General features: G+C 42.4%; 1 protein-coding gene across 1 annotated transcript in view; it reads right to left on the minus strand.

The window, feature by feature from the left end:
* Positions 1-16,929, minus strand: part of TARM1 (T cell-interacting, activating receptor on myeloid cells 1) — a 28,473-nt gene extending 11,544 nt beyond the window's left edge. Inside the window, exons 1-5 of the mRNA XM_063088841.1 lie at positions 16,896-16,929; positions 13,622-13,654; positions 13,197-13,487; positions 12,561-12,857; positions 10,871-11,009 (exon numbers count right to left, since the gene is read on the minus strand). Of these exons, the coding sequence (XP_062944911.1) occupies positions 10,871-11,009; positions 12,561-12,857; positions 13,197-13,487; positions 13,622-13,654; positions 16,896-16,929 (794 nt within the window). The remainder of the gene's footprint in view (positions 1-10,870; positions 11,010-12,560; positions 12,858-13,196; positions 13,488-13,621; positions 13,655-16,895) is intronic.
* Between the last annotated feature and the right edge of the window lie 4,046 nt (positions 16,930-20,975).

Genomic DNA, 20,975 nt, shown 5'->3' on the forward strand with positions numbered 1-20,975 from the left:
TTTCGGGCTGTGGCTGCTTTAAGGCTCGAGCTGCTGAGCACATGGAGCAGGAGCCGGCAGGAGCCGCAGCTGTGCCCTTCAGATGGAGGTGCTTGGAGGCGGCAGGAGAGAAGAAGACCTCGGTGGCCCCCAGGACAGCAAAACCGCTAATATGGTTCCCATGGACCCACGCAGGAGCGAGGAGCCAGAACAACTGAAAAAAGGGAGCCACTCAGAGGCTGGTGAGTCATCGCAAGGGACCGGTGCAGGGCCCATCCCATGGGAAGTGTTTGCGGCACGGGTGGTGGGGGAGACGGGCCCACCGGGAGAACACTGGGGCACAGCAAGGACAGCTGATCTGTCCCCCAATCAGCACAGGACCACTCAGAGGAGACTGGTCAGGAATGCAGAATTGCATGGGGTGCTGTTTGATGAAAAAACTCAGGCCCAGATCAGAGTTTCTACACAACACAGACCCACCGGGTCTCTGGAGAGCCAGAAGTACCTATAAGATCAGCTATTAAACCCTGAGCTGCACAAAACGACTTCCCTAGGGAAACAGAAACAAAGTAGCAATTTAAACAACCACACAGCTCAAGTACTGGTTCCCACAGGAAGTTCCCCCATGTTAGAAGCAAAGGACAAAAGATTAGTTCCGGCCCAGGCATACCACCAGCACCTTGGTGCCTGCCTGGGAAATGGAGGCTTGGATCTGGGGACCGGACCCCACTCCCACTTCCAGGCAAACTGCACCAGTGCCTCGGGTACAGCCTAGGGACCTGAAGTATGGAGAAGGGGACTGGACCCCCCCTCCCACAACCAGGCACACCATGCCAGCACCTTGGGCCCTGCCCAGGGACCCAAGGCAAGGAGAAAGGGACTGGGCCTCTCTCCCACAACCAGGCACACCATGCCAGCACCTTGGGCCCTGCCCAGGGACCCAAGGCAAGGAGAAAGGGACTGGGCCTCTCTCCCACAACCAGGCACACCAAGCCAGCACCTTGGGGCCTACCTAGGGACCCGAGCCAAGGAGAAGGGGATTGGACCTCTCTCCCACAACCAGACACACTGAGCCAGTGCCTTGGGGCTCACCCAGGGACCCAGGATATGGAGTCGGGGACTGGACCACCCTCCCACAACCAGGCACAATATGCCAGCACCTTGGAGCCGACCCAGGGACCTGGGGCATGGAGAAGTGGACTGGACCTCTCTCCCACAACCAGGCACACTGCACCAGTGCCTCAGGGCCTGCCTGGGGACCTAAGGCATGGAGAAGGGAACTGGACCTCTCTCCCACAACCAGACACACCAAGCCAGTGCCTCAGGGCCTGCCTGGGGACCTAAGGCATGGAGAAGGGAACTGGTCCTCTCTCCCACAACCAGACACACCAAGCCAGTGCCTCAGGGCCCACCCATGGTCCCGGGGCATGGAGAAGGGGACCGGACCACCCTCCACAACCAGGCACACCATGCCAGCACCTTGGGGCCTGCCCGGGGACCCAAGGCAAGGAGAAGGGGACTGTACCTCTCTCCCACAACCAGGCACACTGAGCCAGCGCTTCAGGGCCCACCCGGGGACCTGAGGCATGGAGAAGGGGACTGAACCTCTCTCCCACAACCAGGCACACCAAACCAGCACCTTGGGTCCCACCCAGGGACCCGGGACATGGAGAAGGGGACTGGACCTCTCCCCCAGAACCAGGCATACTGCCAGTGCCAAGGAGCATGCCAAAAACAGCACCTCCACGTGGGTGGCCCACCCCAGCCACCACAGTTACCATGGCTGCTGCAAAAACAGCTCGATACCACAGCCACCACGCAGATGGTCCACCAACCACTGGAGTGCATTCACACAAGAAGAGTCACCAGCAGAGACAAAGAAAAGAAGAGGATGTCTCTTTCCACAAAACCCGTTTCAGAGTGACAGAAGGAGCATTTGCTCTATGATAATATTCAGGGACCTGATCACATCTCTCAGCATTGGACAGAGCATCTAGGCAACAAGTAAACAGAGTAACCATTATTCTTTCAGAGGGAGAGAAGAAATCTAGGGTAATTAGAGGGGGAGGGGGAGGAAATGGGGGAAAGAGAGAGGTTGGACAAGGGGCATAAAGAATAATTACGGGCTGGCCCGTGGCTCACTCGGGAGAGTGCGGTGTTGAGAATACCAAGGCCACGGGTTCGGATCCCATATAGGGATGGCTGGTTAGCCCACTGGCTGAGCGTGGTGCTGACAACACTGAGTCAAGGGTTAAGATCCCCTTACCGGTCATCTTTAAAAAAAAAAAAAAAAAGAATAATTACGATTTGTAACAATATATATGCTAGTAATATTGATTTAATCAACATATCTCAATGTTCAACACCAAAAATATGTATAATCGATTTTGATTCAATAAATAAAATAAATTTAAAAATAAATAAATAAATAAACAAACAAACAAATAAATAAATGAATAAATAAGAGAGTTAATCTAGGTCACACCCAGTGTCCGGGCTTCCAGGCTTCCACCCTCCCCCATGGCTACTGCCTTCTGCTCTGGATTTGGAAATCTCGAAAAGATGTCACAGGCTGTCACAGAAATGGTAAGATGAAGAGTGGTTCAGGATAGAAGATGAGAATAAAAGGATTTGTGGAATCCATATAACCGAGGAAGAACCCAAAGCCTGGGGAGGTGAGAGCTGCAGCGGATGGCACATGTGAGAAACCACAGAGTAGCTGAGAATGAAGCTGAGGCCACCGTCCAGCATGGGAAAGATGAAACTCCTGAATGTATGACCTCCAGGGGTCTGTTCTCAGCAAGGGATGCGTCCCTCAGGCCCCTCAGGGATCAGGGCAGGGCGATGATCGGGCCCCAGGCAGGTACTTATATCTCATGGAGGATTCTCTTACAGGGCTGTGTGTTGGCCAAAAGGACATAAAAGATGGTGAGTATTTCTTCAGTTAAACCCTCTTTGATCCTTCACCCTAAATTCCCCACATTCTCTTCCTCTTCTCTAAATGGGCTTCCTGAGAGCTGGTACATGAGTCAAGCCCCGTCCTGAGTTCTGCTTCCTTCCAGGGTCACTGCCCAAACCCTCCCTCAGTGCCTGGCCCAGCTCGGTGGTGCCTGCCAAGAGCCATGTGATTCTGAGATGCTCGACTCCTACCAGCGATGTAAACTGTGTTCTCAGAAAGGGAGGAATTGTTTTGGAGTCCTTGAAGGAACTGGATTCTGCAGAAGGTCTGGCTGAATTTCATCTCACTGACCTACAACAGAGTGATGCTGGAGAGTACACATGTGAATGCTACAGAAAAGGGCTCCCCAACACACTGTCACAGCGCAGTGATGTCCTTCTACTGTTGGTTACCGGTGAGGAGGGGGTGCCTTAGAATGACATGGAGAACAGGAACATATTGCTAAAACATGGCAGGTGATGATGTGAACTCCAGGCAGGCACTTATATCTCATGAAGGATTCTCTTGCAGGGGTGTGTGTTGGCAAAAAGACATAATATATGTTGAGTATGTGATGTTTGTTTTTGTTTTTGTTTAATAAATTAAACACTACTTGTTTCATCATGAATTCTTTTATCTTTTCTTTCTCCTCCTTTAAATTGAAAGCAAGTCAAGTGTCTAATCTAACCCTGGGTTTTGTTTCCCTTCCGGGGTCACTTCCAAAGCCTTCACTCAGTGCCTCGCCCAGCTGGTGGTACTTCCCAGGAGTGATGAAATTCTGACATACCGGGCTCTTAACTTTCTTTTCAGAAAGGAAAGCCCCTGTCCTGGGGACCCATGCAGCTACTTAGTTTTATAGGAAACCTGGATAAAATCTACTTTTTCTTCATGTGAGTCACAGTGGAGGACTCCGGTACTGTATAACAAATGCTCCACTCAGAAATTCTTCAGCCAGTAATACCTTTCTACTCGTGGTTACAGATGAGAAGGGGAAGCTTTAGGATGACCTTTGGTCTGAAATATATAATCTTCCTTGGAATAGAGGATGAAGCAGGAACCAGTGGAAGGCAGGGAGAAAAGGAGGTCTCACCTTCCATGTCAGTGATTGAGAAAGGAATAATGTAAGAGTCAATTTAACCCAGGTCATGGTGGGAAAAAAAATCCTGTGTTGTAATTGAGAGAGGCCAAAGATTAGATATCTTCTGTCTTTTTTCCCTTCCAAGAGGCCAAAGAAATGAGGGAAGCCAGATTCTTTCCTGGTTACCTTTGACTGTTTCTTACTGGAAGTGACATTTTGTTACAAAAAGTGACCTTCTCTTACAGTCAAGACTCTCCCAAGACATAAAGCGACCCCAGGAGGAAATGTGACCCAGCAATGCCACAGGCCAGGCAATATGCTTCAGGATGTGATGATCGTTGCACTGCAGATAAGAGCTAGAGAGCACACACAGAGGCCAGAGGCAGGGCGGGCAGACTTCTCACTTTGAAATGTGAAAGTCAGTGCACTGGAAACTACAGCTGTATTTACCATCAGACAAGGACTCCTTTCTTGGCCTCACACCCCAGCAATTGCCCTGAGATCTTGCTGACAGGTAAGGTTTTGCTGGATTTAAAGAAAGATTTTTTTTTTTAATCAGAGAGTGTTCCATTGTTCTCTGATTTTCATTTCTCTATTACTTCCATTATTATCTTTTTAAATCTTTCCTTTCATAATTTCCACTTCTTTGCATCTTTTTGTTCTGCATTCTTGGATGATTTCTTACATAATTCTTTAAAATTACTTATCCTATCATCAGCAGAATTCCTTCTACCATTCTCTGAATCTGTTAAAATTCTGTCTTCTCTTGGCGTTAGTGATTTTATTCTCATTGACTCTTTCTTGTTCTCATAATGTGGTCTTTCCATAGGAGCCTGATTTTATGTCATGGACGCAGTATCTGCTCATGTCTCACAGCACGTACCATTAAGTCTTCTACTAAGATTATCTTCTGTTTTCTGCTACAATTCTGTTTCACTGGGAGCTACACACTCTAATTTCTCAGTTTGTGACTTTCCTCTTGTGTTATTGATTCTTTCCATAGAGTCAGTGAATGTTTTATAAATGGAAATAAAGGCCAGAGTGGTCAGTATTGAGAGGTGGAGAGGGCTTTCCAAATATGGTGGCATCATTATAAATTTCTGCCTATTGGCCTTGCCTCAGAAAACATTGTTACTGCTAAGTTTAGAGATGAAACTTGCACTAATTGGGATGTGTGAGGGTAGAGATTTCCTCCTCTGTTGAGAGAGATGATTGAAATTCAGGTTTCTCATCAGGAACCAGGGCCGATGCCAAGTTCTAATCCTTCTTGGGTGAAACTGAAATACACAATAGCCCAGATGTTTAGCTGCTAAACTCCAACTTTCTCGAGCTAGCTGCCTGCATGAAGCTATATTTTCTGCTATGAGGAGGGCTACTGTGCCAGCAACTGAATTCCAGTACTCTACTGGAGCAATGTTTTGGGTTGCTTTTTGTTCCCCAAAAAGGTATGTTCAAGTTCTTCTGACTCTCAATACCTGTGAATGTGACCTTATTTGGAAATAGCACTTTTTTGGTCTTTGCAGATATAATTGGTTAAGTTAAAATGAGGTTAAACTGGAGTAGTGAAGACTTTTTATCAAATATGACTTTGGGTTTTTTTTTTGAGATAAAGAAAAGATACAGACAGAGACAGAGGGAAGACAGCTCTGTGAAGACAAAGGCTGAGAATGGAGTTATGCTGCCACAGGCCAACAAACACCTGGGGCTTCTAGAAACTGGAAGAGTCAAGGAAGGACATTTCCCTGGAGGGTTCAGAGTAAGCATGGCCCCCATCAATAGCTTGGTTTCAGGCTTCTAGCTTCCAAACTGCGAAAGAATAAATCTCTGTTATTGTAAGTCACCCAGCTTGTTTTGCTACGACAGCCGCAGGAAACTAACACGAGCATCCTAAGTCTTTTATGTTGCTTCTAAGACTCATTTCCAATATATGGAGGGAAAAGAGAAAAAGGAAATGGGAAAAGGGGGAAACAAGATAAATATCAAAAAAATGAAGGACGAGAGGGAAGGCAGAGTGAATGTAAAGAAAAGATGAAGGAAGAATTATTAAAACTCATAAAATCCCACATTTTGTTTTCAGCTATTAAATGTTTAATAAAGGTACAGCTGACCACTGGCCAGAAAATGCAGTTGGGCATAGGAGCACCAGATTTGGTAGATCCATCTGAAAAGAAGAAACGCTCCTTTACGGCCAGTGCTGGGCCCATTCTCCCTTTGTTTTCCCTAGTACCACATCAGATTACAACCAGTGTAGTACCATCTGACTTGGTCTGGCTACCATATTTATGGTTATTATGGGGACGTTTCTGGTTGAAGTCTGGTGTAGCCCAGGAGTCTCCATGTGAATTGAAGTGAAAAAACTGAGTGCTTCTTTTTTTCATGAGCTGTTTTAGTAACGTGGTGTTCTTAAACACCAAACTCTACCATGGAAACGTGCTTATGTTTCTGAGCAGGAGAACCTATGGCATTTTTGGTGGGATATTTCTTTATTACATGGGACTGTCCTGTTGATTATATGAACATTTAGCATCTTTTCCCTTCCCATTGAACACCAGTTAAAGCCCCAATCATTTGAACATCCCTAGATGGGGAGGAAGGGAAGTGGGGGTCGTCTTTCATCTGGCTGAAGACCTGTGTATAGAGGCCAGGGAAAGGATATTCCCACTTTTCTCCCTCCTAACCTCAGGTCTGTCCGACCCACAGGTCTCAGAAATGCCCAGGGGCATGATGAGTGCTTGATTGAATGAGACCTGCTGATCCTTAACAGAATCCCATGGAGTGTGCATCCCTAACTCTGTTGGGAAAGGACAAGATGATGACTTATAACAAGTATAATAAAAATAACAATCTGTCTTTCCCCTACTGATATGACTTGCAACTTGGGTCATAAATCAAAGTTCTATACATGTATGGACATATTTCTGTGATTGTTATTCTACTTATTTGATCAGTGAGGCTTTATTTTACATTATCTGATACACAATATTGTTGAACATCTTTTCATGTACTACTGGACTTATATGCTGTGTGTGTGTATATACACGTGTATATTTTTGATGAAGTATGTGATTAAATACTTGGCTCAGGCTGGCCGGTTAGCTCAGTTGGTTAGAGCATGGTGTTATATATAACACCGAGGTCAAGGGTTTGGATCCCTATACTGGCCAGCTGCCAAAACAAACAAACAAACAACAAAAAAAAAACTTGGCCAGTTTTTAAACTGGGTTGTTCATCTCCTAGTAGTGAGTTGTAAGAATATATTTAATCTCGATGCAAATCCCTTAACAAATATGTTTTGGAAATATTTAACTCAGTTCGTAACCTACCTTTTAGTTTTAAAACATCATTTGAAAGCCAATGTTTTGGATTTTGGCAAAGCCAAAAAATGGAGATTTTTCTTTCACAGTTAGAGCTTTTGTATAAGAAATTTTTTTGCCTAACCTAAGGTCACAAAAATTTTATGTCCTGTTTTCTTCTATAAGTTTTATAGTTTAACCCCTTACATTTAGTTTTATCATCTCTTTCAAGTTATTTTTTGTATATGCTATTAGGCAAGGGACAAAGTTCATTTTTTAACATACGGATATCCAGTTGTTCTGGCACCATTTTTTGAAAGGCCTGTGCTCTTTTCATTGAATTATTTTGGCATTGTTGTGTTTTTTTATTTTTATTTTGTTTTTGTTTTTGTTTATTTTAAATTAACAAATAACTATATTTTTTTATGGGGTACAAGGTGATGTTTCAATATATGTACACATTATGGAATGAGCAAATCAGGCTAATTAAAATATCCAGTACCTCAAATATTTAATCGTTTCTTTGTAGTGAGAGCCTTTAAAATCCATTCTTTCAGCTATTTTGAAGTGTACATTATTGTTAACTATGGTCACCATACTGTGTAATAGATCACCAGTACCTATATTTCCTGTCTAACTAAAACTTTTTACCTTTTGACCAACATCTTCCCTTTCCCCATCCACCCCTGCTCCAGACTCTAGTAACCACTATTCATTTCACTCTCTACTTGTTTGAGTTTCACTTTTTTAGATTCTGCATATAAGTGTGTTCATGTAGTATTTGTCTCTCTGTCCCTGGATTATTTCACTTAGCATAAAGTCCTCTAGGTGCATCCCTGTAGTCACAGATGACAGAATTTCCTGCTTTTTAAAGTCAATAGTATTGCATTGTGCACCAATACCACTTTTTTCAATCCATTCATCAGTTGATGATGGGCACTTTGGATGCTTTCACATCTTGGTTATAATGCTGCAATGAACATGGGAGTGCAGAACATCTATTGTAGAGATCTTTCAACTCCTTGATTAAATTTATTCCTAGGTGGGGTTTTTTGTTTCTTTTTTTGGTTTTTTTGGTAGCTATGGTAAATGAGATTTTTATTTCATTTTATTTTTTTTTGTCCTTTTTGTGACCGGTAAGGGGATCACAACCCTTGGCTTGGTGTCGCCCGCACCATGTTCAGCCAGTGAGCGCACCGGCCATCCCTATGTAGGATCCGAACCTGTGCGGCGGGAGTGCCGCTGCGCTCCCAGCGCTGCACTCTCCCGAGTGCGCCACACGGTCGGCCCGGTAAATGAGATTTTTAAAAATTTCTTTCTCACATAGTTTGCTGTTAGCATTGTATGTTGATTTCATATCCTGCAACTTTACTGAATACGTTGATGAGTTCTAGTAGTTTTTTGGTGGAGCCCTTAGGGTTTTCTGTATATAAGATTATGTCATCTTCAAATAGGATCATTTGACTGCCTCCTTTCCAGTTTGGATGTCTTTTATTTCTTTCTCTGGCCTAATTGCTCTGGCTAGGACTTCCAGTAGTATGTTGAATAAGAGTGGTGAAATTGGGCATTTTTTCCTTCTTCCAGATCTTAGAGGACAAGCTTTCAACTTTTCCCCTTTTAGTATGATGTTAGCTGTGGGTTTATCATATGGCCTTTATTGTGTTGAGGTATATTCTTCCTATACTTAATTTATTGACAGTTTTTAATCATGAAGTAATGTTGAATTTTACCAAATGCTTTTTCTGCATCTAATGAAACAATTGCATGGTTCTCATCCTTCATTCTGTTGATGTGATGCATCACATTTATTGATTGGCAGATGCTGAACCATCCTTGCCTTCTTGGGATGAATCCCATTTGACCATGGTGGATGATCTGAAATAAGAATGAGTATTTGTGAAAATGAACAAAACTGTTAACAAGAAGCAACAACAGATTTTGAAAATTAAAATATAATTGATGATGCTTTACACATGCATCAGAAACAGTGCCTACAACACAAGTGCAAATTGATGCCATGCAATAAAGTGGAATTCTCCCAAAATTAGGTAAAACACTGGAAAAATATGAAATAAAATGTAAAAGCTATGTATGATAAATACACAAACCCCAATATTTAACTAATTGCTGGTTCATAAGTATAAAATAGAGAGAATAGAGGGGAAGGAATAACAAATATTGTACTGGGGAGCAATGGTTTTCCACTTTCAAATGGAGGAAGATGAGAAGAGACTGGATAAGACTGATGAGACTGGACAGACAAGACTGGACCTGCTACCCAGCCAGACTCTGATGTTTTTACTATTTATTCAAGGGATCAAGAATGTATTAGGTGAGTCTTTATGCCCATTCCTGTTCTCCAGATGAGGAGTACTGGAAGAAGAGAGCCATCTTCCTGTCCTTCAGTGGACCTCAATACAGCTGAGAATGCAGGTGTCACAGAAAACTGTTAAAGATCAGCCAGTGTTACTTGACTAAGGATTTATTATTCCCCTGGGGAGCTTTGGGGCCTATGGCTAAGGGCAGACCTGAGTTTAGGGGAAAGAAGACGAGAAGGAATATTATTTCTCCTGGGGAAGGACCATCAAATTCACATCCTTCCCACGTAGGGATGTTTGAAAAGTATGAGAGTAGCTGCTTTTTTTTTTCTTGTTCCACAATAGTTAGGGCTTCAACTGAGGTTTAATGGGAAAAGATGTGTTAGCAATGTAGAGCTGTTAAATGTTCTTAGAACAAACAGAACAGTTTCACATGGTGAAGAACTCTCCCACCTAAAACATCATCTGTGCCCATGTCGAGAAACATGAGATGTCCTCATGGCAGACTGTAGTGTGGTGTCTAAAAAATCGCATGGTGACTATAGTTAACAAAGCCATATTGTGTAATTGAAATTTGCTAAGAAGGTAGATCTTAAATGAATAGGTTTATTGGCTGGCTTATGGTAATCATTTCACAATTAGTGAAACTACTTACTTAGTATATAATGAATTACTTCATTAGTATGAGGTTCTTTTTTCTCCAGGTTTATTGAGGTAGAATTGACAAAAAATGAAGATGTTTCTACTTCTATGAGAAGAGAAGTAGAGAGTAAAATAGTGATTACTAGAGGCTGGGAAGGGTAGGGGGTAGGGGAAGATAAGGAGAGGTTGGTCATGGGTACGAAAGTATAGTTAAATAGGAAGAATAAGTCCTAGTGTTCCATTACACAGAACGGTGACTATAATTAACAGTAATATATTGTATATTTCAAAATAGCAGAGAGGATTTTGAATGTTCTCACCACTAAGAAATAATGTATGTCTGAGGTGACAGTAATTGACAGTCCCAATTACTAATTTGATTATTACAATTGTATACATGTATTGATAAGTCACATTGTACCCCATCAATATGTACAATTATTGTGTTAAATAAAAATAAATACATAAAAATTTTTCATTGGATATATCAAAACATCATATTGTACGTGAAAATATATAACATTTTTATTTTTCAATTATACTTCAATAAAACTAGTGGAGAAAAAAGAACCTTGTATCTCTCCAACAGCCCATGAAAACGAGAAGCGCTCAGTTGTTTTACCTGGATTCGCTCGGAGACTCCTTCTGGCTGTGCCAGGCTTCAATCAGAAAGACTCCTATCATAATCATAATTATGGCAGCCAGACCCAGTCGGATGAGGTTACCCTTGGTATAATCACTCAACGTGCTGCCTGGGGAAACTGCAAGAGAGAAGGGATTCAGCACTGGCCATGAAGGAGTGTGTCCCTTCCTCTCATATGGATCTCCTAAATCTGACGCTCATACATCCATTTATATCTCCTGGTCCGCTATACAGTCATGTGTCACTTAACGATGGACATGTGTTCTGAGAAATGCATCGTCAGGTGATTTCCTTGTTGTACGAACATCATAGAGTGTACTCACACAAACCTTTGGAATAACCTACTACACACCTAGGCTAAATGGCATGGCCTATGGCTCCTATGCTACAAACCTGTACAGCATGTTAGTGTACTGAATATTGTAGGCAGTTGTAACACGATGATAAGTATTTGTGTATCTAAACATATCCTATCATAGAAAAGGTACAGAAAAAACACAGTATTATAATCTTATGGGACCCCTGTCACATACGTGGTCCATCGCCAATCAAAATGTCATTATGTAGCACATGACTGTACATTTTTTGAAGTTTTAATCCTTGAAAACAAAGTGTGGGATTTTAGTAGGAATTGTAGTGGTGTTCTTTTATCTTCTTTCCTTGATATTCACTCTGCCTTAGCTCTCTTCTTTCATTTATTTGTTTTTTACCTCATTTACACCTTCCCACATTTCCTTTTTTCCTTATCCCTTCATATAGTAGGAATCAGTCTTAGGAGCAACACATAAGACCAAAGAAGCTCCACAGAGCACTGAAATTCAGTGGCTGGATCAGCATGCCTCCTCACAGCACAAAATGTTATGCAGACAGTGAGCTAATGAACGTTTGAGTTTAGCAGCTAAGCATCTGGACTGGTGTGTATCTCAGCTTCTCTCAAGAAGAGCTCGAGCCTGGCCTTGGTCCCTGTTACTGAAGAGAAACCTGGATTTGTTTCATCCCATCTCACATGTCACAATTAGTGCAAAGTTTACCTCTAAACTCATCAACAATAATGTTCCCTGCAGGCAAAACCCATGGGGAGAAATAGGTACTGAGGCCAGCATGCTCAGGAAGCCTTCTCCACCTCTCATTACTGACCTCACAGAACTTTATTTCTAGCTAAAAAGCACGCACATTATATGAAAAGGCTCAAAAACACAAAAGAGAATTTACAAAGCTGAGGAAGGAGAATGTGTAACATCCAGTAAAGCAGAATTCTGACAGGAAACAAGATCATTTTAAAAGAATTTTAACAGTTAAGTGTCATGAGACATGAGTAGATCATATTGACGACACAGAAGCAGGAGGCTAAAATGCTATGATCTGAGAACAAGAAAGAATTGAAGAGAGTAACATCACTAATACTAAGAAAAACTAAAACATTAAGAGATACAGAAAATGATAGAAGGAATTCTGATGACGGTGGGATTCATAATTTTGAAAACAACATAGAAATTATCCAAGGATGCAGAACAAAAAAAGGCAAAGGAGGGAAAATTACAAACAGGAAAATTTTTGAAAGAGATAGTAGTGCAAGTGGTGAAGAAAGGAGAATAGTAGAAGAACAAAACAAACAATCTCAGATTTAAAAAGAAAACACTTTTTCAAAATCATGCAAACAAGGGTTTACCTGTCACCAAGATCTCAAGGTGATTACTGGGGTGTGAGGCCCAGAAAGGAGCCCTTGCCAGGTAGTACACACAGCTGTATTCCCCAGTGTCATTGACTGTCACACCTTGAAGAGAGAAATCAGTCTCCTTCCCTGTTGGCCTCTGAAGCTGTATGGGTGATGAAGTTCCTGCCTTCAGTAGAGCAACCATTGTAGGCACAATCAAGTTGTCTGGCTTCTGACACTGCAGAGTCACCTCTTCTCCTGCGGTGATCTTACCCCTTTGGTAGGCTTGGAGAGATGGTTTAGGTAAATGTCCTGTAAGAGAAGGAAGGCACCGAGGTGATGCAGAGAAGCTTTGGATCTCCCACTCACCCTTGTGCCCCTGGCAGGGGGTTCTCATGGAATGTGGGAAATATCAACAGATACCTAATCCTTTAGATACCTAGTCCTCTTTTGACTCTGACTCCAGGACAGAGATAGTTCCTTCTGCAAGACTTGGATAAAACCAACCTATTCAATTCTGTTCCTGTCTCTCTCCATCTTTCCCTCTCCCCCAACTATTCTGGAGATGAGACCCCTTTTCTTCCTCTCTTTCTCTGATTTCTCCTTCATCCCCTAATCCCCAAATGTCATTCTAAGGCACCCCCTCCTCACCGGTAACCAACAGTAGAAGGACATCACTGCGCTGTGACACTGTGTTGGGGAGCCCTTTTCTGTAGCATTCACATGTGTACTCTCCAGCATCACTCTGTTGTAGGTCAGTGAGATGAAATTCAGCCAGACCTTCTGCAGAATCCAGTTCCTTCAGGGACTCCAAAACAATTCCTCCCTTTCTGAGAACACAGTTTACATCGCTGGTAGGAGTCGAGCATCTCAGAATCACATGGCTCTTGGCAGGCACCACCGAGCTGGGCCAGGCACTGAGGGAGGGTTTGGGCAGTGACCCTGGAAGGAAGCAGAACTCAGGACTGGGCTTGACTCATGTACCAGCTCTCAGGAATCCCACTTAGAGAAGAGGAAGAGAATGTGGGGGATTTAGGGTGGAGGATCAAAGAGGGTTTAACTGAAGAAATACTCACCATCTTTTATGTCCTTTTGGCCAACACACAGCCCTGTAAGAGAATCCTCCATGAGATATAAGTACCTGCCTGGGGTCCACATCGTCACCATGCCCTGATCCTTGAGGGACCATCCCAGAGGCTCTTGCTGAGAACAGACCCTGCATGTCACACATTCAGGAGCTCTTCATTTTCCCCACACCAGACTGTAGCTTCAGCTCCATTATTAGCTCCTCCATCATTTCTCACAGAGATTCTTCTCTGTCACCTCGGGCTGCTGTCACCCCCAATGTTGCAGGATCTTTTCTGGTTCCACAAAATTCCACAAATCCTTTTATTCTTACCTTCTATCCCCAAGTTGCACTTATTCTTACCATTTCTATTACAACCTATAGTATTGTCCAGGCTCCTCCACCTCCACCCACTGTGAGAGATATCGGGGAGGCCTGAGAATTGAGTGCGACCCCAGCCCACTCCTGATGATATTGAAACGCTACGTAGGCCTGGGAGTCTCCTGAAGGTCACAGGTAATAGAGTGACCCCCGTAGTAAAGGCTATTTGGTGCCTTAGGTGACACAAATTAAGACAGAAACCATTTGGTCATCATTTCTTAAGAGGGTTTATAGAACTGTATGCACCTCATGCCATGGGAGATAAGATGTCACTACTTGTGAGCACCTGGAAAGCAGGGACTCTGTCCTGCCTCCTGTGTCTACCCAGGTCCTGGCAGACAATAGGTCACCAACAACGCATGTTGTTTGACTGATGAGATGCCCAAGTTTAAGCATGACTCTTGAGTAATTTTTCAAGGATGTGAAAAGATGCAACCTTACCATAACTCTGCATCTTCCTCCCACAGGATTAACTCAACTTCCAAAACCTTGCCATCATCACAGACATGCATTTGGTGGGGTATGGATTTGGCTCAAAGATGGAACAAGCCCCTGTCATTGAAAAGGGCTGGTTGAGCCAACCTTAACCTTTAATCTGAGAGGCTTCTGATCCAATATTTGTCATATCTCTTTTTCATCCCTTGATACTCCAAAAAGGACAAAGACGGTTGCCTAGTGCCCTATTACAAGCTCAAAAAATCCAAATAGATATTCCAGAAAGGGAGAAACATACATTTCTCTCTTGTTCCACATACAGCTGCTTTTGTAACATGCTCCAACTTAATTGTTCTTTTTGTAAACTTTAAATTTTTTAAAATTTAATGTTTAGATAGAAAATTCTTTGCTCAGCATAGAAATGAAGAGAAACATCACAAATTAAATTTAAAGTCAATTGATAAGAAACAGATTTAACACTCAAAGATTAACATCCTAATGCAAAAAGAACTCTTAAAAATGAATTAGAAAAAACTAAGCAGAAATTTGGTGAAGGACATGAGCTAAGTCATGCACCCCAAAGAGACACACAACATTCTAAGATGTTGCTGCGGATGAGGGGGAACGAGGCTGGCCCTCAGCTCCTGTCTCAGGACCCCGTCAATTGTTCTTAATTTTGGCTACGCATTGGGCTATGCTAGGGAGCCGGTAGAAATTCTGGTGCACAGAACCAACCACAGAATCACTTGGGATGGGGCTCAGGTGTCAATACTTTTCAAAGTTTCCCAGGTGATATGAGTACGCAGCCAAAGTAGAGAACCACTGCTCAAATGAATCTGGGCAAACATTTCTCAAGGCTGAAACACAGATACTATAAAATAACAAAAAATACATAAATATATAAATATAAAAAATTTAAAAAATTACATTTTCTTTTAAAAAAACCAAAATCAATTGGCTTAGACAAGAAAAAAAGTAAAAAAACAAAAACGAAAAAAATCAAGTGGCTTAGAAAGAAATTTCCAGGTGAAAGTGATTTTAGACATACCTGATCATTCAAAATCATCCTGCCATAAATGCCCAAATGTGGTGCATACAGCTCTGCCTGGCTGCTAAGATCTCTTCAATATTAATGTCAAGCCAGTTAATAAACATTGTCATAACCAACAGATGGATATAACTTAAAGAAGGCTGGTTAGACCTGTCTTGCTACAAGATTTCCCTTTCGCCCTCTGTATGGAGTAGACAGTTTTGTGTCTTAGTAGTGACAAGGGGAAGTTACAAAGTCTTTGTGCTAAAATTATTTTATGAGCCAATCCAAAAATGACATTTCATTTTTTTGAAAGAGGAAGTTACGAATAGCCAAAAGGTAGAAACAACCTAAGTGTCCATAAGCAGAAGAATAGATAAACTAAATGTGGCCTGTACATACAATAGAAAATTTAATTCAGCCATTAAAAAGAGAAGGAAGTCTGACATACGCTACAACAGAGATAGACCTTGAGGATACTATGCTAAATGAAATAAGCCACACACAAAATAATAAATGTTTGGTATGATTCCACTCCTATGAGGTTCCTAGAATAGTCAAATTCATAGAAATAAAATAGAGATTACTAGGGGCTGGGAGAAAAAGGGGAAGGGGGTGTTATTGGTTGATGAATACAGAGTTTATGCTAGGGATTGTGATTGTTAATTTTATGTGTCGACTGGGCCATAGGATGTCCTGATATCTGGTTAAACATTATTTCTGGGGATGTCTGTGGAAACTGCAAGAGAGAAGGGATTCAGCACTGGCTATGAAGGAGTGTATCCCTTCCTCTCATATGGATCTCCTAAATCTGACGCTTATACATCCATTTATATCTCCTGGTCCTCTATACAGTCATGTGTCACTTAACGATGGGCACATGTTCTGAGAAATGCATCGTCAGGTGATTCCATCGTTGTGCAAACATCATAGAGTGTACTCACACAAAGCTATGGAATAACCTACTACACACCTAGGCTAAATGGCATGGCCTATGGCTCCTATGCTACAAACCTGTACAGCAACAGTACATAATTAGAAGCTTCTAACATCATTTCCTTTTCGTTATATCTACTTTGTAGTTACCTCGTGTTTGACACTGGATTTTTATTTATGGTACTGATATAAAGTTTCTATCTTCAATGCTTTTATTTAAGCAAAAAGTCTGAGTTGATTTAAAGAAAAAACATTAATCCAGTAAAGTTCAGGTGGAAGAGACATTCAGAAAAAATCATGAAGTTGGAACAAGGAAAATTAAGTTTGTAAAGCACTGATTTAGAGGTAATGTACGTAGTGCTGTCGGCAAGATTTTCTGATTCATCCAGTGCACTCAGTCAGCCAAAATTGATGTTATAATTTCTGTTTCTATCCCTAATGCAAATCCCTCACCAATCACATAATTTTCTGTGGTCCTAATGGATAGCCCCCTGAGACTTACTGAAGCAGAGGAGGGAAAGTAGTTTATGGATCATAACGGCACATGGGCTGGTCCAAGAGTCCTTCAGTTCTGCAGTCCACAGAAGAGAGAAAAACTGGAGTAGTCACCACCTCTCCCTGACTCCAGAGTGTGGGCAATAACAGCTTTGCTCTTGCTTTTCAGTTCTCTCCTCCCACATCCACTTCAGGAAATGTGTTGATGCTGCTGATTGCAATATGTTCCTCAAACACCAGTCTTTAAGAACTTGACTCACAGGAAATCCTGTCTCAGTCAAATTTTAGGCATCAAACAGGTAACCCTCAGAGGCTGGTTAATGGACACAAAATCACAGCTACATAGGAAAAAGTAAGTTCTAGTGGTGTACAGTAGTGCTAGACATCTATAAACAATAATTTATTGTGTGCTTTCAAATGGCTAGGGGGGAGCTCAAATGTTCTCATCACAAAGAAATGATAATGTTTTGCAATGATGAATGTGCTAGTTACCCTGATTTGATCATCACACATTGTATACATGTACTGAAATGTAACTCTGTAGCCCATATATAAACAATTAATACTTCAATTAAAAATAAACAGATAACCCTCAAAATGCTTAACACTTGAATGTAAACGGTTCATACTGAGGAGATGAAAGCACTTTACTCTTGAGAATACTGGAAATTCCTGGGCAAACATTACGGTTACTAGACACTGGCCAAACAGTTCTTGTACTAATAGTGGCAGTCAGGGTTCCATTGCTAAGGAAGACTCTCAAAACCCAGAATGGCTTTTCAACCAGAATCTACATCAAGTTAGCTCAGTTTAACAGCCTTATAATACCAAAGTCATGGGTTCAGATTCCCCATACTGGTCAGCTGCCAAAAAACAAAACAAACAACAACAAAAAAAACCCCAGAACCTATAAGTACAAAACCAGAATTAATAAGTATAGGAGTTAAAGATTGAACCTGTTTTTGGTTTTGATTTGGGTTTTTTTTTTTTTTTAGTTTTTAATTTAAATATATTCATTTGAAAATTTACTTGAAAGCTAAATTGAAATTATAAAAAGATTATTTCTGAAGTCAGGAAAAAGATGTTCCTGGTGATTCACCAAGAATACCACTCAACCTTTCTTTTTGCTTTTCTAAATTGTTCCCTTGACAAGATCAGTGTATTAGATCATTTCTGTTGCTTATAACAAAATACACAGAACTGGGTATTTTATAAAGAAAACGAAATTTGTCGCTTACGGTTTCAGAGGCTCTATGGTTTTTCTGGTCCGAGGCCATCCTTCAGCTCTCCCAGGCTGGCATTGCACGCTGGTATCTCTGAAGATCTGGGGTCTCCATGGTGATCCCACTCTCACGGCTCTCCTAAGCATGTCGCTGAGGGGGTTTCTCTTCTGCAACTCTGACCCCATGTTTCTGCTGGGCATTGCTCTAGCGAAGGCTCTAAGCAGTAATTCCACCCCTGTGACAGATCTCTTCCTGGGCTCCCAAGCTTTTCTGTACATCCTTTGAAATAGGGGACAGAGCCTTCACAGCTCTGGCATTCTGTGAGCCTGCAAACTTACCACCACGTGGGTGCTGCCAAGGCTTCCAGCTTGTATCTTTCAAAGCTGCAGGTGCAGCCACACCTGGGGCCAAGTTAGCCATGACTGGAGCAACCAAAGCACCCAGGTTTCTGGTGCTGGAAGCAGCTTCCCAGGGTGGCCCTGTGCAGCCAGCTCATGGAGAGTGCCTCAGGCCTGTTCCCTGAGACCATTCTGTCTCCCTAGGCCTCCAGGCCTGTAATAGAAGAGGTAGCTCCTGAAATACCTTCAAGGTCTTTTTTTCATTCTCTTGATAATCCCTTTCTTCTGTATTCATCTCCTTAGCAAAGGGCCCTTGGACTACACCCTTTCTTTTGGGACCAGTCTGAAAGTTTTCCAATTTTTTGCACTATGCTTTCTTTTGAATTATAAATTCTGGCTTTACCTCGTGTCTTTTCTGCCATAACTCAGCATAGGCTGTTGCAAGTAGCCATGCAGCTTCCTTAATGCTTTGCTGCTTAGAAATTTCTTCCACAAAACACTCTGGGTCAGTACCTTGAAGTTTCACATTCCATAAAGCTTTGGGGCATAAACAAAATGCAGCCAAGTTCCTTGCAAGTTCATAGCCAGGGGGATCTTTGACCTCGTTTCCAATAAACTCCTTCTTATTTCTGTATGAGACATCCTTAGAATGGTCTTTACAGTCCGTTTTTCCATAAACATTCTGGTTACCACCATTTAACCAGTCTCTAAAACATTCCAAACTTTCGTGGTTTTCTTGTCTTCTAAACTTGCACCAGTATCTAGGATTTTTCTAGCCTGCTCCTCCAAATTCTTCCAGCCTCTCCTCAACACCCAATTCCAAAGCTACCACATTCTCAAGTGTCTTTTATAAGCAATATCCCAACTCTCCGGTACCAATTTTTCTGTATTACTCCATTTCTGTTGTGTATAACAAAATACACAGAATTGGGTATTTTATAAGAAAAATAAAATTTGTTGCTTACAGTTTCAGAGGCTGGGAAGCCCAAAGTCCAGGGAACACATCTGGTAAGGGTCTTCTTGGTGTGGCTTTACAGCAATGCAGGGGTCTCACGTGGCAGAAAATGTCAGAGCAGAGAGAGGCAGAGATTCTCACACGCTCTCCTTTTAAAGCCCTCAGATTCATGCCCATGACCACCATTATTAATCCATTCACTACAACATGGTCCTACAATCTAATCACCTCTTCAAAGCCCCACCTTTCAATTACTATAATAGGATATTTTCCGCCCTCTTAACAGTTTCACAGTGGGGATGAAGCCTCCAACACATTAAACTTTGGGAGCACACAATTCAATCCATAATAGAGAATATCTTTTCCACTTTTTCTTGAAAGTGACTACCTTCTTGCTTAAGTAGAAAAAACTCAACATCCTATTTAGTCTGTTTTCTTTTATTTATTTGTTTATTTTATTGTAGTAAAACATATATATAACATTAGCTTTGCCATTTTAAGCATTTTAAAACATACAATTATGTAGAATTAATCACATCCACGTGCTGTGTGAACACCCCCTCTATCCATTTCCAAAAGTTTTCATCAGAGAGCACGGCCAGGGTCCTAGGCAGGAGCTGAGCGCAGCACCCCCCACCCATAAGCAGGCAAGAAGCACTCCGAAAACACCACTTCCATGTGGGTGGCCAGCCACAGCCACCGCCAAAGCTGCTGCAAAAGCGGCTGGACACCACAGCGGTAGGCACAGCTGCTGTGCAGGCGGCCTGCCAGACACTCAACTGCAGTGACACAAGGAGGGTCACCAGCAGAGAACGGAAAAAGAAGAGGACGTGTCTCTCCTCCAAGCCCACTCCAACTTAATAGAAGAGGCAACTGCTCTCCCATGCTCCTGCTTTAATTCTGATTTTAGTAATTTCTGTCTTCTCTCCTTTTTTCTTGCCAGGTACAAGATAATCAACATGGAGACTCAGGAATGCCGGAAGATGAAAAGAGCTGCATGGTTGAAATTGCCACATGAAGTGCCACTCACCAAATACCTCATGGGCATGTGATGTGAGCCAGTAGAACTTTATCGTATTAAGTCATGAAGGTTATTTGTTACATTATCAAGCTTATTCTGACCAATGCATTGCTTACTTGAACATGTTATCTTTTAAACGTATTAGTTATGTGGCTCTTATGGAGTGCCCTGCTCAGATCTCCGTGAAGAGCTCCTGCAGCAGGAAGCGTAGTTAACTGACAGCCCCAGCTCCCAACCCCTCAGCTCTCCCGTGCTGTTCACAGCAAGCCACGCATCCCCTGCACTGCTCCCAGCCAGTGACTGAGCACACGATAGGTGCTAGAGCCTGGAAATTTCTACTCAGAGTGAAGTGGGATACCTACAACCTTCGTTCAAGGACTCCGCAACAGAATAACTGGAACTTTCTCAGAAGTGCACTGACACGTGACGTGCTTCTTATCCAATCCTTCTTTCCTTCTCTCCGTTTCCTGGCGTCGGACCTGCAACTCCGTCTGAAGGCTTTTGCCAAACTCCTGCTTCCCTTCTTTATCTTTCACATGAGTTTTGTCCA

The sequence above is a fragment of the Cynocephalus volans genome, chromosome 3 (assembly GCF_027409185.1).
Source record: "Cynocephalus volans isolate mCynVol1 chromosome 3, mCynVol1.pri, whole genome shotgun sequence".
NCBI classification, from domain to species: Eukaryota; Metazoa; Chordata; class Mammalia; order Dermoptera; family Cynocephalidae; genus Cynocephalus; species Cynocephalus volans.